Below are 21,337 nucleotides of genomic sequence, written 5' to 3'. Positions count from 1 at the left end.
TTCCTTGCACATGCTGACAGAAAGGGATCGCGAGTGGAGGATGAGTTTGCGTTGCAACTGTCCCCACCAGCAGAATTCCCATATCTACTCCAGAAGAGGAACTTGTTGCACTTCCATGGCACCCCTGCCTGGTCTCAATAATAATAATAATAATAATAATAATAATAATAATAATAATAATAATTTATTTATACCCCACCCTTCCTGGTTCGGAAAACCAGGCTCAGGGCGTCTAACAACAAATTTAAAACACTTAATTGATGCAACAAAAAACATCTTAAAATACAGTATAAAACGTGAATAACAATAAATTCAGAATTCAAAAATCAATTTAGGGGGGAAATCCATCCAATAAACATTAGATGATCACCAGGGCTAGCTGGCTAAATTAGTCCTACTTGGGCCAGCGAGGAGACCAGGGGAGAATTAGCTGTGGGGTCCCAGAGTGGGTAATCTTCATAAGAAGAGGAGGGTGAGGGAAGAGAAGGGAAATAAAAGATCAGGCTAAGTTCAAATTGAAAGCCAGGTGGAATAGCTCTGTCTTACAGGCCCGACGGAAGGAGGTTAAATCCTGCCGGGCCCTAGTCTCATGGGACAGAGTATTCCACCAGGTCGGAGCCATCACTGAGAAGGCCCTGGCCCTGGTGGAGGATAGCCTGACTTCCTTAGGGCCCGGGACCTCTAAACTATGGTTATTCATGGACCTTAAGGTCCTCTGCGGGGCAGACCAGGAGAGGCAGTCCTGTAAATATGAGGGCCCTAAGCCACAAAGGGCTTTAAAGGTCAAAACCAGCACCTTAAACTTGACCCGATACTCCACCGGGAGCCAGTGCAACTGGTAGAGCACTGGGTGAATATGCTCCCATGGCAGAGACCCTGTGAGGAGCCTTGCTGCAGCATTCTGCACCCACTGGAGTTTGTGGGACACAGTTTCAAGGGCAGCCCCGGGTAGAGCGAATTACAGTAGTCAAGCCTGGAGGTGACTGTGACATGGATCACTGTGGCCAGGTCGGGGCGGGAAAGGTAAGGGACCAACTGCTTTGTCCTTTTCCCCTTTCTCCAGGAAGGCCACGCCTCCGAAATCAACGCTGCCAGGTTCAGTCTCAATTCATCCGTGCTGGCCACTGGCGGGGCCGACAAGCTGATCAGGCTCTGGAATGTGGCAGGAGGTGAGCGGATGCGCAGAGCGGAATTAGTTGACAATTGTACACAGCGGGTGGCGCTGGGGTCTAAACCCCTGAGTCTCTTGGGCTTGCAGATCGGAAGGTCGGCGGTTTGAATCCCCGTGACAGAGTGAGCTCCCATTGCTCTGTATCAGCTCCTGCCAACTTAGCAGTTTGAAAGCATGCCAGTGCAAGTAGATAAATAGGTACCGCTGTGGCGGGAAGGTAAACAGCGTATCCGTGTGCTCTGATTTCTGTCACAGTGTCACATTGTGCCAGAAGCAGTTTAGTCATGCTGGCCACATGACCAGGAAAACTGCCTGCGGACAAAAACTCGCTCCCTCAGCCCGAAAGCAAGATGAGCGCTGCGACCCTGTAGTCGCCTTTAACTAACCTTAATCATCCAGGGGTCCTTTACCTTTTACCTTTACCTTGATAGGGACATGGGTGGTGCTGTGGTCTAAACCACTGAGCCTCTTGGACTTGCCGATCGGAAGGTTGGCGGTTCGACTCCCCACAATGGAGTGAGCTCCCGTTGCTCTGTGCCAGCTCCTGCCAACCTAGCAGTTCGAAAGCACGCCAGTGCAAGTAGATAAATAGGTACTGCAGCAGCGGGAAGGTAAACGGCATTTCCATGTGCTCTGGCTTCCGTCATGGTGTCCTGTTGCGCCAGAAGCAGTTTAGTTATGCTGGCCACGTGACCTGGAAAACTGTCTGTGGACAAATGCTGGCTCCCTTGGCCTGAAAGCGAGATGAGCACCGCAACCCCATAGTTGCCTTTGACTTAACCATCCAGGGGTCCTTTACCATTTTACCTATTGCACATTATTTAATTTTTTAATGTATAAAAGTATTAGAGATCTCTGCCAGCTGTCTGCTTGGGCTGGCAACTGTCCGGCTCAAATCTCTTGAGATCACGCAAGTGAGTTGCTGCCTCTGCCTTTCTAAGAGATATCTGGCCTCAGCTCTAGGCTTTGTTTCTGCACCAGTCTTTTCTTGAGGTGCATGGAAGTAGAAGCCGATCTTACCCATTGAATTGGATCTGATCGTGTGCGAGAGATTTTGCTTAGCTGAGCTTCAGTTCTGCAGGTGAGATAAGATTTTCGCAAGGCAGAGTCGTGGAACAAGGAGAAAAGATCTCAGATCCCGGGTGGGGAAATCTCTCTCTCTCTTTGGAAAGTGCTCTGTCTGCTTCTTGCAGAGTTTCCTGGTGCTTTTTTCCATATTCAGGGAAGTGTGGGTTCTAATTTTTGCTGCTCTGGGTCACCTTACTTGTTCTTTTTGCCTGCCTGCAGGCCGAATGGAGAAAATGAAGACACTGGAAGGGGCTAACGGAGGCATCACCAGCGTCGAGTTTGACCCATCGGTAAGTGTGAATCGCAGCAGGGCAAACGCCACTGGTTGCTTGGAGGAGTCACCGTGGTTTGGCCTTGCCTGGAAGTTGCGCTCCATCTGCAAAGGGCCTTCTCTCCTTGCCTTATTATACTGAACCAGGCCAAGCAGTGAATGAATTTTATTATTACAGTCACAGACCAGTTCCGGCTCACTTACAATATCAGGAAAATCATAAAACACAACAGGAATACATTGAATTGCAATTGGTAGAGACAATTCAGATACAGTGGTACCTCGGGTTACATACGCTTCAGGTTACAGACTCCGCTAACCCAGAAATATTACCTCGGGTTAAGAACTTTGCTTCAGGATGAGAACAGAAATTGTGCTCTGGCGTCGCGGCAGCAGCGCGAGGCCCCATTAGCTAAAGTGGTGCTTCAGGTTAAGAACAGTTTCAGGTTAAGAACAGACCTCCAAAACGAATTAATTACCATATTTTTCGCTCTATAAGACGCACCAGACCACAAGACGCACCTAGTTTTTGGAAGAGGAAAACCAGAAAAAAAATATTCTGAATCCCAGAAGCCAGAATAGCAAGAGGGATCACTGCGCAGTGAAAGCAGCAATCCCTCTTGCTGTTCTGGCTTCTGGGATAGCTGCGCAGCCTGCATTCGCTCCATAAGATGCACACACATTTCCCCTTACTTTTTAGGAGGGAAAAAGTGAGTCTTATAGAGCAAAAAATACGGTACTTAACCCGAGGTACCACTGTATAGCGGCAGCAACTGAGCGTCCTTTTGGCTTTGGCCCAGCCGCTTCATCAGCTCTGAATCTACGTGTACTTGTCCTCCGCTCTTCCTCAGTAGCATGTTGGACGCCTTCCGACCTGAGGGGCTCATCTTCCAGCGTCATAACTTTTATATGCCTGTTGTCTTTGTCCATGGAGTTTTCTTGGCAGGGATACTGGAGTGGCTTGCCGGTTCCTCCTCCAGGTGGATCACGTTTGGTCAAAACTCTCCACTATGACCTGTCCATCTTGGGTGGCCCTGCACGGCAAAGCTCATAGCTTCTCCGAGTTACTCAAGCCCCTTCACCACAGCAAGGCAGTGATCCATGAAGGAGAAAATATAACATAAAATTGTCATTTAAAACCTTAATCATTTTGGTAGTACAGCTAAGAGGTTTGGGGTTTTCCCCACAGGCCCTGATAGCTGTAGGTTATGAGAAAGCACCAATAAATTTGGGATGTGGAACTGCAAGGCCAAGCAGTTTATCTAGCCCAGGCACATCCAACTCAACAGAGACTGCGATCTGCTCCCAGTATAAGAAAACTGGCAGTGATCTACCCATTGTCATTGCCCATAGTTGTTCAGCTTTTTTAGGGGGTGGGGAGCCCACAGTTGGTGAGCTTCTTTTAGGGGGGAGCCCAGAGTTGCTGAGGTATTTTGGGGGAGGGTTGCCTTTAATCGCTCACCCAACAGTTTGAAGCCATCCCTTCTTCCCCCGCTCTGCCGAAAGACGAAGGGAATAAAACCTTTCACAGCACTGCCAACGGCAACGATGGGACATAGCGACAAGGGCGGGGCACATCACGACCGCTCCGGAGCAACAGGGCAATCTCTTTTTTTACTCCTGCGATCGACCTGGAGAACCCTGTCAATTGTGGTCGACCGGTTGGACATTGCTGATCTAGCCCAATATTGTCAACTTGGACTGGCAGCAGGCCAAGGAAAGTCTTTCCCATCACAGTGGAGCAAAAGATACTAACTTCACATATACTCTAACTAGAATCATATAAAGAATAAATTATTATTATTATTACTACTCACCAGCCTGGTTCCCTCAAGATGCTTTAGGCTACAGGTCCCATCAGCCCCAGCGAGTGCAGTAGTCCAATCCATTGGGAGGGCACCAGGTTGGGGAAGACTGATCTGTGAGTTTCATGCATTAAAGCCTTAGCTGTTATTCCTGCACTGCAGAGGGTTGGGCTGGATGACCCCTGGGGGTCTCTTGTGACTCTACAGTTCTAGGATTTTAGCATCTGTACATTAGAGGAGTGTCAGGATGCTGGACTAGGTGGGGCATAGGCCTGATCCACCATGCACTTCTTATGTTCTTCCTCTTCTTTTTCCTCCTCATTTCATATCACTTCTGCTTTATATTTTTTTTTTGGGGGGGGGGGCCTGGAATCTCAAAGCAGTTTGCAACCTACATCAGGTAAACCAGTTCGGAATAAAACATTAGTGACAAAAGTCAAGTACGTACACATTCAAAGCAACACAACTGTCTGGAAACAAAAATATTATCTTAAAGATTTCCAAAAGAGGTCAACTGCAGATTGCACGTTGAACATGGCAAAGTTAACAGCAACAACAACAAAAATGATCTTAAACATTTCAGGAGAGAACATTGCTCAATATAAAATGTCCAATATAAAATGCACGTTGAAAGCAGCATCATTCGCAAGAATAAAAAAGATTCTCATAAGCACAGGATAGAGAGTCAAGGCTAGTTCAAACATTACCTCTCAGCTGCAACCTTGCTATTTTAAAGGCGAGTGTGACCTGGTCTAGACTGAACACCGCCTGTCTAATTGTTTGTCCCTATGGTAAATCGTGAGGGTCTTAACCTCAGGGTCGTGGATTGGAGGCAAAAGATTCTTGCACTGCGGGGGGTTGGATGAAATGACCACCGTGGTCCCTTTCAACTCTACAAACCTGTGATTCTATTATTCTAGGAACTGCCTACCAACCGTACCTCCAACTTATAGGGATCAAGCCGCACTCTGTTAGCATTGTCATTTTGACAGATCAGGTAACAGAAGAAGGAAAAGACCCTCTCTCTGCCATAGTGTGCTGACCTTTAAAGCCCAAACGGCCTCGGTCCAGTATACCTGAAGGAGCGTCTCCACCCCCATACATTCAGCCCGTACACTGAGGTCCAGCTCCAAGGGCCTTCTGGCGGTTCCCTCCCTGCAAGAAGCCAAGTTACAGGGAACGAGGCAGAGGGCCTTCTCAGTGGTGGCACCCGCCCTGTGGAACACCCTCCCACCAGATATCAAAGAGATAAACAACTACCTGACATTTAGAAGACATCTGAAGGCAGCCCTGTTTAGGGAAGCTTTTAATGTTTAATAGATTATTGTATTTTAATATTCTGTTGGAAGCTGCCCAGAGTGGCTGGGGAAACCCAAACAGATGGGCGGGGCATAAATAATAAATTATTATTATTATTATTATTATTATTATTATTACACCTGGTATTTGGAGCAGGCAGTGCCCAAATATTATGGAAGGGCTGAACTCCTGGTGTGAGACAGTTTCCAGTGGGGGCTCTTTGGAAAGAGGTGTTTCCTGCTCCTGTCCACCAGGGGGCAGCAGGGGGCTTCCTGCGGAGGCTGTTGCCATGCCAATGTGGTCCTTTGCCATCATCATTCCCAACCAACCAAAAGAGATTTCTCGTCCTCCTAGGATAAGAACCAAAGGCAGGGAGGATGTGGGGCTCCCCACTGGGCAGCTGCAGCCACCTGGAGGAAGGGACTGCAAAATGAACTTTTCCAAGCTCATTAGTGGGATGAATGGCCGTCCCAAAAGTCAAACAAAATGCTAGGCCAGGCATGTCCAAAATCCGTTTTGGGGGCCTAATCCAGGCGGTCGGCAGGTTTAATCTGGCCCCTGTGGCAGTTTATAGTTTATTTCCTGGGGTAAAATCCTGGAAAAAGGTTAACAACTTTGGTTGGCTCTTTGGTCGGCCCTCACGGCCCTTCACTTCATCAAATCTGGCCCCCTTTGAAAAAAGTTTGGACCCCACTGTGCTAGGCTGTTGGAAAAGAAGCAGGGAGAAGTACAGAAGGAAGCCTTTCCCCTCCAAACGGGGGCTCTGCTCCCCACAATGAGTTCTGCTCATAGAATCATAGAGTTTGAGGGGGACCTCAAGGGTCATCTAGTCCAACCCCCTGCAGTGCGGTCCGACATGAGAGCAGGAAGGGTGGACTAAGCAGATGGAGAGAAGTCGGCCTCCCTCGTACTCCTAGAACATGGGGAAAGATCAATTTCCGTGGAATGGCAAGGGCTTCAGGGGAAACAGACATGCAGAAGGGCCTCATTATCCAGTTTAACTTACAGAATCCATTGCAATTTATAATAATAATAATAATAATAATAATAATAAATTTTATTTATATCCCGCCCTCTCCAGCCGAAGCCGGGCTCAGGGCGGCTAACAACAATAAAACAGTGCAAAAGTACAGCACAAACAGCACTCTAAAATCATTCATTATAAAATTAATTAATTCAAGCCACTGGCAACCATTGGGCCAGAGCTCCGCGAAGATTGCCGAGGGAGGGAGTCAGGCTGTGCCCTGGCCAAAGGCCTGGTGGAACAGCTCTGTCTTGCAGGCCCTGCGGAAAGATGTCAAGTCCCGCAGGGCCCTGGTCTCTTGTGACAGAGTGTTCCACCAGATCAGAGCCACAGCCGAAAAAGCCCTGGCTCTAGTTGAGGCCAGCCTAACTTCTCTGTGGCCTGGGACCTTCAAGATGTTTTTATTTGACATTTGACGACCGTAAGTTTCTCTGTGGGGCATACCAGGAGAGGCGGTCAACAACAATTTGATGTTGTTGTTGTTGTTATTGTTATTATTTGAATTTATATACCACCCTATACCCTGGGGTCTCAGGGACGTTCGCAGAACAAAATCAAAATCAAAATCAAAACCAACCAACCAACCAATCAATAAATCTTTATTATGGTCCAGAGACCCAACAAATTGTTACAAAGCAATGCACAATTCAGACAGCCTACCTCCAGGTTAAACAAGCATTTTGTTCAGACTTAAAGATAGGGATCATTGGTTCTTGCAACCACTGATAAAAACTTCACCCCTGCTAATGTTCTAGCATTTGTCTGGTCTTCCAATAGGAACCTGACATAGTGAGCCTCTGATTTTCCCAGGAAAGGTACCAGCAAGGGTAATCTCAGTTCAGCCCTGGCTTGCAAAATCAAAATCAAAAACAGTAGTGATTGCCATTTTGTTTCCCCCCAAAGTCCCTGTTCCAAGGTGCTTTCTGAATTTTTGGGAATTCAAAATGGTTGCCGCTCACTGGCAGCTACCATGATAGTGGGGGGCAGCTGAATATATACAGAGACCCCACATGCTTCGGCAGAGCAGGCAGTGTTTAGTCAGCAGCTTATTTTTCTATTTTACTGTGTTCAATATCTCTTCAAAGAAAAAGTAGTGACTGAAGCAGACTTGTTTAAAAAATATGTATTAATGAGGCTGGTGCAATTCTGTCCATCCCTGCTTTTAATCCTGGACTACTAGGGGAAACATTTTTTGTGAGTCGTTTCGGTTCAGCCCCACTTGCCCGTCTTATAGATCTTGAAACATTCCCAGTGCCAAGCCAAGTCCCACAGCCAGGGCAGAGCAGAGGTGACTGGTCTGATTCCTCTGCAAACTCTCTCTCTTTCTGTCCCTGGCAGGGATTTCACGTCTTGGCTGCTACATACAACAACGCTGCTCAGCTATGGAAGGTTGATGACTGCCGTTTCAAGGTGAGATCAGCTGGGTTCCTTTCGCTTGCGGCAGAGGGGTGCATTTGTGCGATGGGAAACTATTAAGCCAGGTTTCAGGGCCGAGGAAGGAATTGGAACCCACTCTTTATTGTGGAATCGGAGCAAATGGCAGTCCATGGGAAAGCTGAATTGCCATTTGCTCCAATTCAGCTGCGGAGATCGGTTTTTCATGGGGAAAGCGGCAAGGGCAGGGGGGAACGCCAGCCCTAACACGTGACATGATAAAAGTTTACAAAATTGTGCCTGGCCTCGAGAAAAAAGATAGAGAAAAGTTTTCCTCCCTTTCTCGTAGCGCTAGATCTCATGGGCACCCAGTGAAGCTGAATGTTGGAGATAAAAGACAGTACAGTACTTAACACAGTACATGGTTAAACTATGGAACTCCCTGCCACAGGAGGCAGTGATGGCCACCAATATGGATGGCTTGAAAAGAGGATTAGACAAATTCATGGAGGAGGAGAGGGCTGTCAATGGCCATTAGCCAGGAGGGATATGCTCTGCCTTTCAGATCTGGAGGCAGCAGGGATTCTGAATCCCAGTTGCTGGAAACCACAGGAAAGGAGAGTTGCACTTGTGCACAAATTCTGCTTGTGTTATTTATTTATTTATTTATTTATTGAATTTTTATACCGCTCCATATCCAGAGGTCTCAGGGCGGTTCACAGAACAAAATCAGAATATAAAACCACAATATATCTACAATCAAAATAAAAACAGAAAGCTAATAACAACCCCCCTTTTAAAAAAAAAGAACCACATTTTAAAAGGGCATAGGATGTCAATCAGGTCAATCAAATGCCTGGTTGAAAAGGAACGTTTGTATGGGGAGCCACTGCAGAGAAGGCCCCGTTCCTGTGTTGTATATACACAAAGTATCAAATGTGGTGACAGTAATAATAATACAACAAAACAACACCACCACAGACTGGCTTATAAGTATAAAACCAAATTTACTAGAATAATAACTAGAATAGAGATAGACTTGTAACCATTCAAACAACAAACATACTATGGTGCCATGTGCAAGACAAAGCCTGGAGATATTGTAAACATGGAGTGGATAAATGTACAACTCTATCTTGACAAATTACATGTGCAGTACACGTTATACAGACTGGATAAATGAACCGTTCAACAAGTAGCGTAAGTCCAATCACAGAACGGCAACCCCGTGCCGCCACAACGGCAAGGGTAGTGCACTGGAGAATATGAAAAAGTTTTCCAAAGCTGTTTTTCAAAGATTGAACTGGATGAGATGTTCTTCAATGGGTCTTGAGTTGGAAACACAAAGCCGTGTGCATGGATCAAATCAAAGCCACCGCCCTGGTGAGAATAACGCAAGTGGGCAAAAGGAGACCTGTTCTCCGGATATGTTACAGGTTTCGCTACATGCTTCATCAGTCCGAAAAGCCAGTCATACAAAATGGTTTGCTCAGGATAAAGAAATATTCACAAGTATTCTTGTATTGCCACCCTCTGAACCTCTCAAGGAGGAGGCACACGAAGGGGGTCTCAGAAGATGATCTCAGGGTCTGGGTAGGTTCATATGGGAAGAGGCGGTCCTTCCGTAATGGGCCTCTGGTTGGCCACTGTGAGAACAGGACGCTGGACTAGGTGGGCCGTTCGCCTGATCCATCAGGCTCCTCTTAGAGAGCCAGTGTGGTGTAGTGGTTAAGAGCGGTAGTCTCGTAATCTGGGGAACCGGGTTCACGTCTCCGCTCCTCCACCTGCAGCTGCTGGGTGACCTTGGGCCAGTCACACTTCTCTGAAGTCTCTCAGCCCCACTCACTTCACAGAGTGTTTGTTGTGGGGGAGGAAGGGAAAGGAGATTGTGAGCCGCTTTGAGACTCCTTCTGGTAGTGATAAAGCGGGATATCAAATCCAAACTCTTCTTCTCAGAGCTTCCATTCTTCGTGTCCGATAGGAGGAGCACTAAAAATCAACTAATCTCTTAACGCCCCCAACTCTTCTCTTGCCTAGGAGGTTCTGACGGGACACACGGACAAAGTGACGGCTGCCAGGTTCAGAGCCACCTGCCACCAAGCTGTGACGGGCAGCCGGGACAGGACAGTGAAGGAGTGGGACTTGACCAAAGGGGCATGTAAGTGATGGCCAACTCTTCCAGTGGGGATGGGGGGCCCTGATCCAGCAGCACCCTAGACATGCCTTATTATTATTATTATTATTATTATTATTATTATTTTAATTTCTATACCGCCCTATACCCAAAGGTCTCAGGGTGGCTCACATAAAGTATCAAATACGTAAAATCAAAACCAACAACCCAATAAAAAAAAAAAACCCCAAGGATGCAGCATTTTAAAAAAGGGTACAGTGGATGCTCGGGTTGCAAACGTGATCCCTGCGGGATACACGTTTGAAACCCGCAGTGTTCTCAACCCACAGCGGCATGTCTGCACACACACGGGTTGCGAGTCGGCGCTTCTGCGCATGCATGACCGCCGAAACCCGGATGTAACCTGTTTCAGTACTTCTAGGTTTCGGCAGTCCATAACCCAAAAAAGTGCAACCTGAAGCGTCTGTAACCCAAGGTATGACTGTATAGGATATAGATCAAGTCAGGCAAAGGCCTGGTTGAAAAGGAATGTTTTTGCCTGGTGCCTAAAGGCGTATAGTGAAGGTGCCAGGTGAACTTCTCTTGGAAGAGCATTCTGCAGACGGAGCCACTGCAGAGAAGGCCCCGTTCTTGTGTTGCCACCCTCTGGACCTCTCGAGGAGGAGGCACACGAAGAAGGGCCTCGGAAGATGATCTCAGGGTCTGGGTAGGTTCATATGGGAAGAGGCGGTTCTTGAGGTATTGCGGTCCTGAGCCATTTAAGGCCTTATAGGTCCAAAGCAGCACTTTGGATTGGGCCTGGAAACTAACTGTTAGCCAGTGCAGTCGGACCAGGATTGGTGCAATATGCTCAAACCGTCTTGCTCCGGTGAGCAACCTGGCCACTGAGTTCTGCACCAGCTGAAGTTTCCAAACCGTCTTCAGAGGCAGCCCTAGGTATAACGCAGCAATCTAACCTTAAGGTTATCAGAGCATAGACAACAGTAGTTAGACTATCCCTGTCCTGATAGGGGCCTATCTGGGCCACCAGCCGAAGCTGATGGAAGGCACTCTGGGCCACTGAGGTGACTTGAGCCTTAAGCGACAGCAAAGGATCCAGGAGGAGCCCCAAGCTACGAACCTGCTCATTCGGGGCAGTGTAACCCCATCTAGAGCAGCCGACCTCTCAGCCATCTGGTCTGAGGAACCACCCACCAACAGTACCTTAATCTTATCTGGCTGCATCCCGGCTGTGTAGTTACAGGGGGGTAAGTCCTATCCAGAGGCCCATCTCCTTTCCCTGACACGACTGTCTATGGCTTTTCTGGCAGGCTACAGAACCATTGACGTCTTCTCCTATTGCAACGATATTGTGTGTTGCGACACCTTCATCATCAGTGGACATCACGATAAGACCATCCGTTTCTGGGACAGCAGGTGAGCCCACCAAGCAGCCAGATGACGATGCAACCAGAGAGCCAGTGTGGTGTAGTGGTTAAGAGTGGTAGTCTCGTAATCTGGGGAACCGGGTTCGCGTCTCCGCTCCTCCACCTGCAGCTGCTGGGTGACCTTGGGCCAGTCACACTTCTTTGAAGTCTCTCAGCCCCACTCACCTCACAGAGTGTTTGTTGTGGGGGAGGAAGGGAAAGGAGAATGTTAGCCGCTTTGAGACTCCTTAAAGGGAGTGAAAGGCGGGATATCAAATCCAAACTCTTCTTCTCTTCTTCTTCTTCAACCAGGGTTGCGCCTTGTCGTTTGGCGGGGCCTTTTCAGTTGTGGCACCAATATTTTTTTCATTACTTGGTAAAACCTGCACACCAGCTGATGGTTATTTTAAAAAATGCATCAAAATGGTTTACAAAGAGAATGAAACAATGAATGTTTGGTAAAAGCAACTGAAATGATAAAATAAGCAGTAAACTAAAAGCAAGCATTCTACATATCTGGCTAGGCTTTGTCCAACCAAAAATGTTTTAAGCGAGTGCCAAAAAGAGAACGGTGATGTCAAGAGGCAGGGAGTTCCAGAGTGTCATACTGAAAGACTGATTTCTTTGAAATGAAGAACCACCGTTATTTGGTACTGCTGGTTTCTGCATCTTGTCCAATGTCTTCCCAATGAAGATCTAGGCTCCATCTTCATGCTCTTTCTTCCTTTTTGTCGGAATGAGGGCTGCTGGGCTTTCCCTCATCTGCTCAGATGGGGACTGAATCCTCCTCTCCTCTTCCCATATTTCTCTTTTTATTTTTAAACATAATTTTTATTGATTTTTTCTGTATTTCATCATAATTCCATACACATATTCACAACTTATATTATTTGCTCATATTGAGCCTTGACTTCCTTCCATCTTTCTTTCTGGCATCCCTATAGCATTTGACATCTATCTCATTTTCATAGTCACTTTTTATCATATAATAACATTAAAAAAATCACATTCTTATTTATAAATCAGTCATAGTTCCTCATTACAAAACATATCGCATTAATGCTACAAACGTTTTCATGTAAGTACAATTTTCTTTCAAGTAATAAATAAATTTGCTTCAGTCCTTTTGGTATTTTTCTTCGGGTCGGTTCCTAATTCTCCCTGTCAGCTTCGCCAACTCCACAAATTCCACCATCTTAGTTCTCCAATCTTCCAGAGTAGGGAGTTCCTGCTGTTTCCACCTTTGCGCCAGGAGAATTCTCGCTGCCGTTGTGGCATACATAAATAAATTTATATCTTTCTTATGAATTTCTTCATTAATTATTCCTAATAATATTTCTCATTGCATCTGGTCGGCCCGGTAAGAAATGGATGCAAGACTAGATGGGCCTTCATTCTCGTCCAGCTTCAGAGCTCTATTTATTTTCAAGTTTCCCAGTTTAAGATGCATCTGATGCTCCCATCCACTAATAATAATAATAATAATAATAATAATTATACTCTGCCCATCTGGCTGGGTTTCCCCAGCCACTCTGGGCAGCTTCCAACAAAATATTAAAATACAGTAATCCATCAAACATTAAAAGTTTCCCTAAACAGGGATGCCTTCAGATGTCTTCTAAAAGTCTGGTAGTTGTTTATTTCCTTGACATCTGGTGGGAGGCTTTCCATAGGGCAGGTGCCACCACCGAGAAGGCCCTCTGCCTGGTTCCCTGTAGCCTCATTTCTCGCAATGAGGGAAGCGCCAGAAGGCCCTCGGCGCTCGACCTCAGTGTCCGGGCTGAATGATGGGGGTGGAGAAGCTCCTTCAGGTATACTGGGCCGAGGCCGTTTGGGGTTTAAAGGTCAGCACCAACACTTTGAATTGGGCTTGGAAATGTACTGGGAGCCAATGTACGTACTGGGAGCTTATTCTATAATACATTTGTTAGTCTTCAACGTGCCAAGGCTCTAAAAGGTAAAGGTAAAGGATCCCTGTACGGTTAAGTCTAGTCAAAGGTGACTATAGGGTTGTGGCTCTCATCTCGCCTTTGGGCCAAGGGAGCCGGCGTTTGTCCACAGACAGCTTTCCGGGTCATGTGGCCAGCAGGACTAAACCGCTTCTGGTGCTACGGAACACTGTGATGGAAAACAGAGTGCATGGAAACGCCGTTTACCTTCCCATTGCAGTGATACCTATTTATCTACTTGCGCTGGTGTGCTTTCGAGCTACTAGGTTGGCAGGAGCTGGGACAGAGCAATGGGAGCTCACCCTGTCACGGGGATTCGAACTGCCGACCTTCCGATTGGCAAGCCCAAGAGGCTCAGTGGTTTAGACCACAGTGCCACTCTCTATCCCCATCCTGCCTCTCATTTATTACTGCTGTCTTTGTTCTCGGCTGGGTCAAAGAGTGGTTTGGTGCTGTTATTGTTTTTTACCATCATCGTTTATTTGTCTGCCGCCTTTCCATATTTAAAACTATGCTCGAGGCAGCTTACAACATGGAAACATGGGCATAATTACAAAACTATAAGCAAAGTAGTCATAGAATCATAGAGTTGGAAGAGACCACAAGGGCCATCGAGTCCAACCCCCTGCCAAGCAGGAAACACCATCAGAGCACTCCTGACATATGGTTGTCAAGCCTCTGCTTAAAGACCTCCAAAGAAGGAGACTCCACCACACTCCTTGGCAGCAAATTCCACTGTCAAACAGCTCTTACTGTCAGGAAGTTCTTCCTAATGTTTAGGTGGAATCTTCTTTCTTGTAGTTTGGATCCATTGCTCCGTGTCCGCTTCTCTGGAGCAGCAGAAAACAACCTTTCTCCCTCCTCTATGTGACATCCTTTTATATCTTTGAACATGGCTATCATATCACCCCTTAACCTCCTCTTCTCCAGGCTAAACATGCCCAGCTCCCTTAGCCGTTCCTCATAAGGCATCGTTTCCAGGCCTTTGACCATTTTGGTTGCCCTCCTCTGGACACGTTCCAGTTTGTCAGTGTCCTTCTTGAACTGTGGTGCCCAGAACTGGACACAGTACTCCAGGTGAGGTCTGAGCAGGGCAGAATACAGTGGCACTATTACTTCCCTTGATCTAGATGCTATACTCCTATTGATTCAGCCCAGAATTGCATAAGTTGTAAGCAATAAATAAAATCAAAAGTGAAACAATCCCCACCTAAGTCATAAGAAGATATAAAAACATTACTATTGGTAACAGCAAAATTAACACCTCTGGTTCTTGGGCCAGGCTTATTGAGTTGTTTATATTCTCATGATCATGTGAAGCTCTTTAAGCTGAGTTGACCAATCCAGCACAGTGGGAGGCGGAGGAATAACCTCATCTAAGATTAACCCGTTCAGGTCCCTCTTTCTCTCTTCCTTTTGAAGAAAATAATGAGTAATTTTACTCTGTCTCCTTCTGGGGAACTGATTAATGGGACTGGCATGATTCCCAGATCTTTACAGATCTTTCTAGTACGTACCATAGTAAATGTAGTTGGTTATCGACAGTTTGCTGAAGTCAGTTATCTCCAAATACGTTGGCCTTGAATTTACAGGGCCAGAGTCAGTGCCATCCAGCAGAAAAAAAAACACTTTGGGGGTTCACTGTAGCTGCCACTTGGGCTCGCTGGCAACTCTGATGATTAGGGTGTTCCTCTTCCTTAATTTATAGCTTGTCTCTAATAAAGTTTGACACGTGCTCAGCCCAGCCCAGCCCAGCTTATTGTTGCCTCGCAATATGGGGGAGTTAGAGCAGTAAAATAACGAGATAAAACAATATTAAAACAACAAGACGCAGCACTAGAAGAAGCGCTAAAAAAAGTTAAAAAGTACAGTGGTATCTCTGGATGCGAACGGGATCCGTTCCAGTGCCCCATTCGCATCCTGAAGCGAACGCAACCCGTGTCTGCACGTTCGCGGGTCGCGATTCACCACTTCTGCGCATGCGCGTGACGTCATTTTGAGTGTCTGCACATGCACGAGCAGCGAAACCCGGAAGTAACGCGTTCCATTACTTCCGGGTCGCCGCAGAGTGCAACCTGAAAATGCTCAACCTGAAGCAACTTTAACCCGAGGTATGACTGTAAAACGGAAGAGAGGGATAAAAACAAGTACTGAGGGTTGATTATAGAGCAAAAAACTTGCCTTGAAATGAGCCTTAAAGCTGAAGACCCTCCTTCCTCCATTTTCCTCTCATAAATCACTGCTTAACACCTCCGAAATTAAAACCTGACCCCTCAACAAACCTCCCTAAGCAATACCCCTAACTTGGAATTCCTGTATTGCAGGGGGTTGGACTAGATGACCGCTGGGGGGACTTCCAACTCTACAAGTCTCTGAGGGCTGCAAAATCTCTTCCCTTCCCCACCAGCCTCTTAATAGACAAGCAACAGGTTGCTGTTACTGCTGCTGCTATTTCGGTGCCTCACCTTCCCTATTTATAGCTGCTGTCCTTTGACGGGCTTGTACTGCGTGTGACCCCCCCAACCGCCTCTCCTTTGTTACGGAGTTCTTGTTCTGTGAATCAGGAAGGTCAGGATGCTAATGGATGTCCTGCTGTTTTGCCGGCATCCCTATGTGCTCAGAGTGCCATTCTCACAGAGGAGAGAGATCCTTAACTGAAAAGAAAAGGTCTGTGCTGTGTGTGACGGCCCTGAGCCAGGGAGATGCTTTTGTTGTTTAGTCGTTTAAAAAACCTTTTAACCAAGGAAACAGGAACTTTCTTTACAAAATTGATATACAGCTTGATCGTTAAAACAAACAAACCTCAAACTGGTTTATAACCCAAATTTGTCAGGTTAACAAAAGGAGTAAAACAATGCAACTGTTAGTAAAAACAATCAAAACATTCAAAAAGTGAATTCCAAATGCCATTAAAATTGGAATTCATTTTTATAAACAGTGTATTAGGTTAAGTTTGTTGTTGTTGTTGTTGTTTAGTCGTGTCCAACTCTCCGTGACCCCATGGACCAGAGCACGCCAGGCACTCCTGTCTTCCACTGCCAGTTTGGTCAAACTCATGCTGGTAGCTTCGTGAACACTGTCGTCCCCTTCTCCTTGTGCCCTCCATCTTTCCCAACATCAGGGTCTTTTCCAGGGAGTCTCCTCTTCTCATGAGGTGGCCAAAGTCTTGGAGCCTCAGCTTCAGGATCTGTCCTTCCAGTGAGAACTCAGGGCTGATTTCCTTAATTATGGAGAGGTTGGATCTTCTTGCAGTCCATGGGACTCTCAAGAGTCTCCTCCAGCACCAGAATTCAAAAGCATCCATTCTTTGGCGATCAGCCTTCTTTATGGTCCAGCTCTCACTTCCATACATCACTACTGGGAAAACCATAGCTTTTACTATACGGACCTTTGTTGGCAAGGTGATGTCTCTACTTTTTAAGATGCTGTCTAGGTTTGTCATTGCTTTTCTCCCAAGAAGCAGGCGTCTTTTAATTTGTGGCTGCTGTCACCATCTGCAGTGATCATGGAGCCCAAGAAAGTAAAATTTCTCACTGCCTCTGGGAGATGCTGGGGGGCTGCATTACATCTGCCCGGCTACCAGCCCTGCCTCTTCCATTGCCGCAAAGGGATATCCTTCCTGGAGACTCTAATTCAGTGACTCCCAATTAGCTGAGCACTACAGATCCCCTGTTTTCCAAAAGCCAAGCTATGGACTCTCTACTTCTGAAGATGTGGATATTTCTGCAGTAGTTTTTGTTCCGTTAATGGTTCCACAAAAACCCTCCAACATGTTTCAGCGCAAAGCCCAGGGCGCTGGAATGTCATGGGGAGAAAGAGGGAGGGAGGAAAGTACGCTCCTCATGTCGACCAGCTTTGGGATGTCCAGAATTACTATGCAAATTATCTGAAGAAGTGTGCGTGCATACGAAAGCTCATACCAATAACAAACTTAGTTGGTCTCTTTTTTTTTTTTAATTTTTATTGATTTTAACATATAAATTATAAAATGTACCACAAAACTTATCATTTATACAATCTTTTTAGACTTCCATCAGCACTTCTGATGATCCACCGTTTTAACCACTTCTTATGCATTTCTTAACTTTATATTGCCTTTACATCTCTTAACAAATCATCCTTCCCCTTCTCCAATTTTGCAATACTTCCAATAATAAGTAGTCCGTCAATTTACTCCAGTCTTCCGTGAATTTATGGTCCCACCGGTTTCGAATCCTTCCTGTTAGTTTATCTAGTTCTGCATAGTCCATTAACTTCATTCTCCATTCTTCAATCATTGGTAATTCTTCTTGCTTCCATTTTTGGGCCAGACAAACTTAGTTGGTCTCTAAGGTGCTACTGGAATAATTTTTTTTTATTTTGTTTCGACTACAGCAGACCGACACGGCTGCCTACCCATATGCAAATTATGTTAATGACATGCAAAATAAGTCCACTAATTGCTTGCAGCTGTCTGGCTATTAATATGTTTGTACTATGTAATCCTCAGTGTTAAATAAACTTCCTGGTGTTGTTGTTGTTGTTTTTAAAATCATTATTATGCATCATTCCTTAATTAATTCATTCTTTTAGATACCACTTAATGCCAAAATAGGTGTCTAAGCGGTTTATAAAAAAACCAGTTCCGCAAACGTTAAAGTAAAAACCTGCAATTAAAATACGCGCAGATAGAAGGAATTCCATGAAAACATTAAAATATAAGCATCTGTGATTTAAAATATGCAAATAAACCAACCCTATGAAAAACAACACAGCAATTTAAACAGGAGACTTTGGTCCAGAGTACTTGAACCAGTAGGGACACCCCTGGAAACGGGCAGAATTCCACTCCAGAACATCATATTTCATCAGATGTTCAATGACGACATGGTAACTCCACAATGCGCCCTGCCATCTTCTTCCTCCAGAGATCCCCGCTGCACACAGGTGATCCCTGTGGAAGGCAAGGTGACCTCCTTGAGCATCAGTCCCGATCAGATGCACCTACTGAGCTGCTCCAGGGACAACGCCCTCAAAGTCATCGACCTTCGAATGCACAACATCCGGCAGGTCTTCAGGTGAGGAGCCAGGGACCAGGGGGCGGGTACCTGGGCAGCACCCAGCCAAATCAACAGGAGGTCAGGCTTGGACATGGGAGGGCTCTCTCTCTTTGGCGATCCCTCGTAGCCGAGTAAGATTGTCTTCCATAAACAGGGTTTTAACAATGAGTCCGTAAGTGACGGTGGAGGCCAATTCTGGATCCACATGTCCTTCCAAAGTGGGGACCTAGGTTTCCGGGCGGGAGTTAGTGATGGTGAGGGTTTGCCAAGCGTGCCTTCCTCTTAGCACGCTTCTCCCTTGCGTCCTGAGTTCAAGTGTCTTCAAAGCCCATGGCACCTTTGGTCAAGGCTGTTCTCCAACTGGAGCGCTCACAGGCCAGTGTTTCCCAATTGTTGGTGTTTATACTACATTTTTTTTAGATTTGCCTTGAGACAGTCTTTAAACCTCTTTTGTTGACCACCAGCATTACACTTTCCATTTTTAAGTTCAGAATAGAGTAGTTGCTTTGGAAGGCGACAATCAGGCATCTGCACAACGTGACCAACCCAACAAAGTTGATGTTGAAGAATCATTGCTTTGACACTGGGGATCTTTGCCTCTTCCAGTACAGAGCCCATTAGGCTCAACTATGCCAGCTGCCCATCACCTTGATTCCAGCCTCAGTTCCCATCTGTAAAATGGGAACATTGTGACCCACCTACATAGGCCTGTTTTGAGGTAGAATGTGACAAGGGCTGCATCCAGACATTTACCAGTGTTGGGATGCCAGAGCTGAATCTGTGCAGGATCAGGCCTTCCGTAAGACTTTCAGGATCATGTAGGTTTCAGGTGTGCATTCGTGACATGGCTTGCTTGCACAGGGGGGAATCTTGCATGCAGATAAGTGCCACAGATGATAAGATAGATAAGATAAGATGCCGCCCAGCCACTCTAAGTGGCTTCCAACAAAAGATTAAAAATACGTTACAATATCAGTCATTAAAAACATCCCTAAGCAGGGCTGCCTTCAGATGTCTTCTAAACATCAGGTAGTTGTTTATTTCTTTGACATCTGATGGGAGGGCGTTCCACAGGGCAGGTGCCACTACCAAGAAGGCCCTTTTGTGACTCCTTCAGACCAGCTGCTTGGCAGGATGTGAAACTCAGATATTAGCATCATTGGATTTGAGTATAACCACAGGAACTGGCTCAAAAACGAGAGTCCTCTCCAAGTTTAATGGCAGAACTACACAACATGAGGGTACCAGGAAATTCCCAGCCCTGCATGATCCTGATTGTGCTCATGGAAGAAGGGGGACCATTTTCAGAGAACTATCAGGCTTGGAGGAGAGTTGATCTTCCCACCCACCCACCTTCCTTGCAACCCCCTCCCCATCTCTGCATCTGTAGCTGTGAGTTCAGCACGTTCCTCTGCCAAAACAACGCGTCGTTCATTTCACCCCAACTCAAAACTGAACATGGACCTATCAGGTTGAGAATTAAAGTTGCTGGCAAGATATTTTCCATCCAGGACTCGGCTATCAGCATCAGGGCCTGCTGCCTTCAAAGAAGAGGCTAGAAGCACCCAAAATATTCTTTAGCTCAGATTGCAGTTGAAGTCGGAAAAGAATTTCTGGCTTCTCCTTGGTTTGTGGAAAGAGCTCAGCCTGTTTCCGAACCAAACCTGCAGGCAGTTTCTCATTTCTGTTCCTAACAGGGATGGATTTTTAAGATCCTTTGGTTATCGGATATCACAGGAAAATCTGACCAGTATGTAAGTCATTGAAACATGTGAACCTGGATGAGATGTCTCACTTTCTGTTTGCACGGAGTTGGCGAGGGTTCACGACCACCTTTTTGTTTCCACAGGGCTGAGGGATTCAAGTGCGGTTCTGATGGGACCAAAGCAGTATTCAGGTGAGTCTCTGGCGCTTTGGAGTAAACAGGTAAGGGGATCATCCAGCTTTCCCCAGCCAGCCTGGTAACTTTCAGATGATTTTCACTACAACCGGTGCCGGGTTTACGTATAAGCTAAACAAGCTATAGCTTAGGGCCCCACTCACTTGGGGGCCCCCAAAAAATTTAAAGGAAAAAAACACCAGGATGTACATTTCCAAAATATAAGACAAAAAACAGATAAAATAAAACCTAGATACAGCAACAGTGTTTTGTATTGTGTAGGCTCCTGTGATGTAAGTCATGGGCCCTGCCTGCTAGCCTGCTCCCTAAAGTATCACTGGTTTGCTCCTTTCTATATATAGGGTGCCTATATTCTTCATGGACTGGTTGCAAGGCAACCTGTGCAAATGGCTTTAGATACCTGTTAGGTCCATAAATTACCATCTAGCATATATACAACACAAAAAACTGCGACAATTTCTTGTTGACAAAGGACAGCTGGACATATAAAGGGCTCCATTACCTTCGATAGCTGAGGGCCTCATCAAAACTAAATCTGGCCGTGGAACCAGGTATCCTTCTTCTCCTTCATCCCCCTGATTGACAGGCGTTCCTTCCCTCTTTCTGCAGCCCTGATAAAAGCTATGCCCTGGTTGGCTCTGCAGACGGCGCTCTCTACCTGTGGAACATGGAGACGGGGAAGCTAGAGACCAGCCTGCCTGGAGTGCACAGGTGAGAACCTTCTAGGGGTTGCAGCATGCCAAAATCCAGATTTTTTTGAAAAAAGAGCCCCTTTTCTCTCAGGCTGTCATTTCCCCAACACACTTAGCTTTAACAAGAGTACAGAACCATGCCATCTGCCGAAAGGACGCTTACGTGCATTTAACGTGCGCGATTCCAACTGTGCTCTTGAAGGCA

At 46.2% G+C, this 21,337-nt stretch overlaps 1 protein-coding gene across 1 annotated transcript in view; it reads left to right on the top strand.

Moving 5' to 3' along the window:
• The window catches only part of ATG16L2 (autophagy related 16 like 2), a 56,698-nt gene that overhangs the window by 31,060 nt on the left and 4,301 nt on the right, over nucleotides 1–21,337 (top strand). The window contains exons 10-17 of the mRNA XM_081002137.1: nucleotides 1,064–1,169; nucleotides 2,459–2,529; nucleotides 7,977–8,048; nucleotides 10,050–10,170; nucleotides 11,457–11,562; nucleotides 18,409–18,558; nucleotides 20,390–20,437; nucleotides 21,050–21,151. Coding sequence (XP_080858263.1) covers nucleotides 1,064–1,169; nucleotides 2,459–2,529; nucleotides 7,977–8,048; nucleotides 10,050–10,170; nucleotides 11,457–11,562; nucleotides 18,409–18,558; nucleotides 20,390–20,437; nucleotides 21,050–21,151 — 776 coding nt within the window. The remainder of the gene's footprint in view (nucleotides 1–1,063; nucleotides 1,170–2,458; nucleotides 2,530–7,976; nucleotides 8,049–10,049; nucleotides 10,171–11,456; nucleotides 11,563–18,408; nucleotides 18,559–20,389; nucleotides 20,438–21,049; nucleotides 21,152–21,337) is intronic.

This window comes from Podarcis pityusensis, assembly GCF_964106645.2.
Source record: "Podarcis pityusensis genome assembly, chromosome: 4".
NCBI lineage: Eukaryota > Metazoa > Chordata > Lepidosauria > Squamata > Lacertidae > Podarcis > Podarcis pityusensis.
Note: the sequence above shows the minus strand (reverse complement) of the source record. Positions and strands in the feature narration are given on the sequence as shown.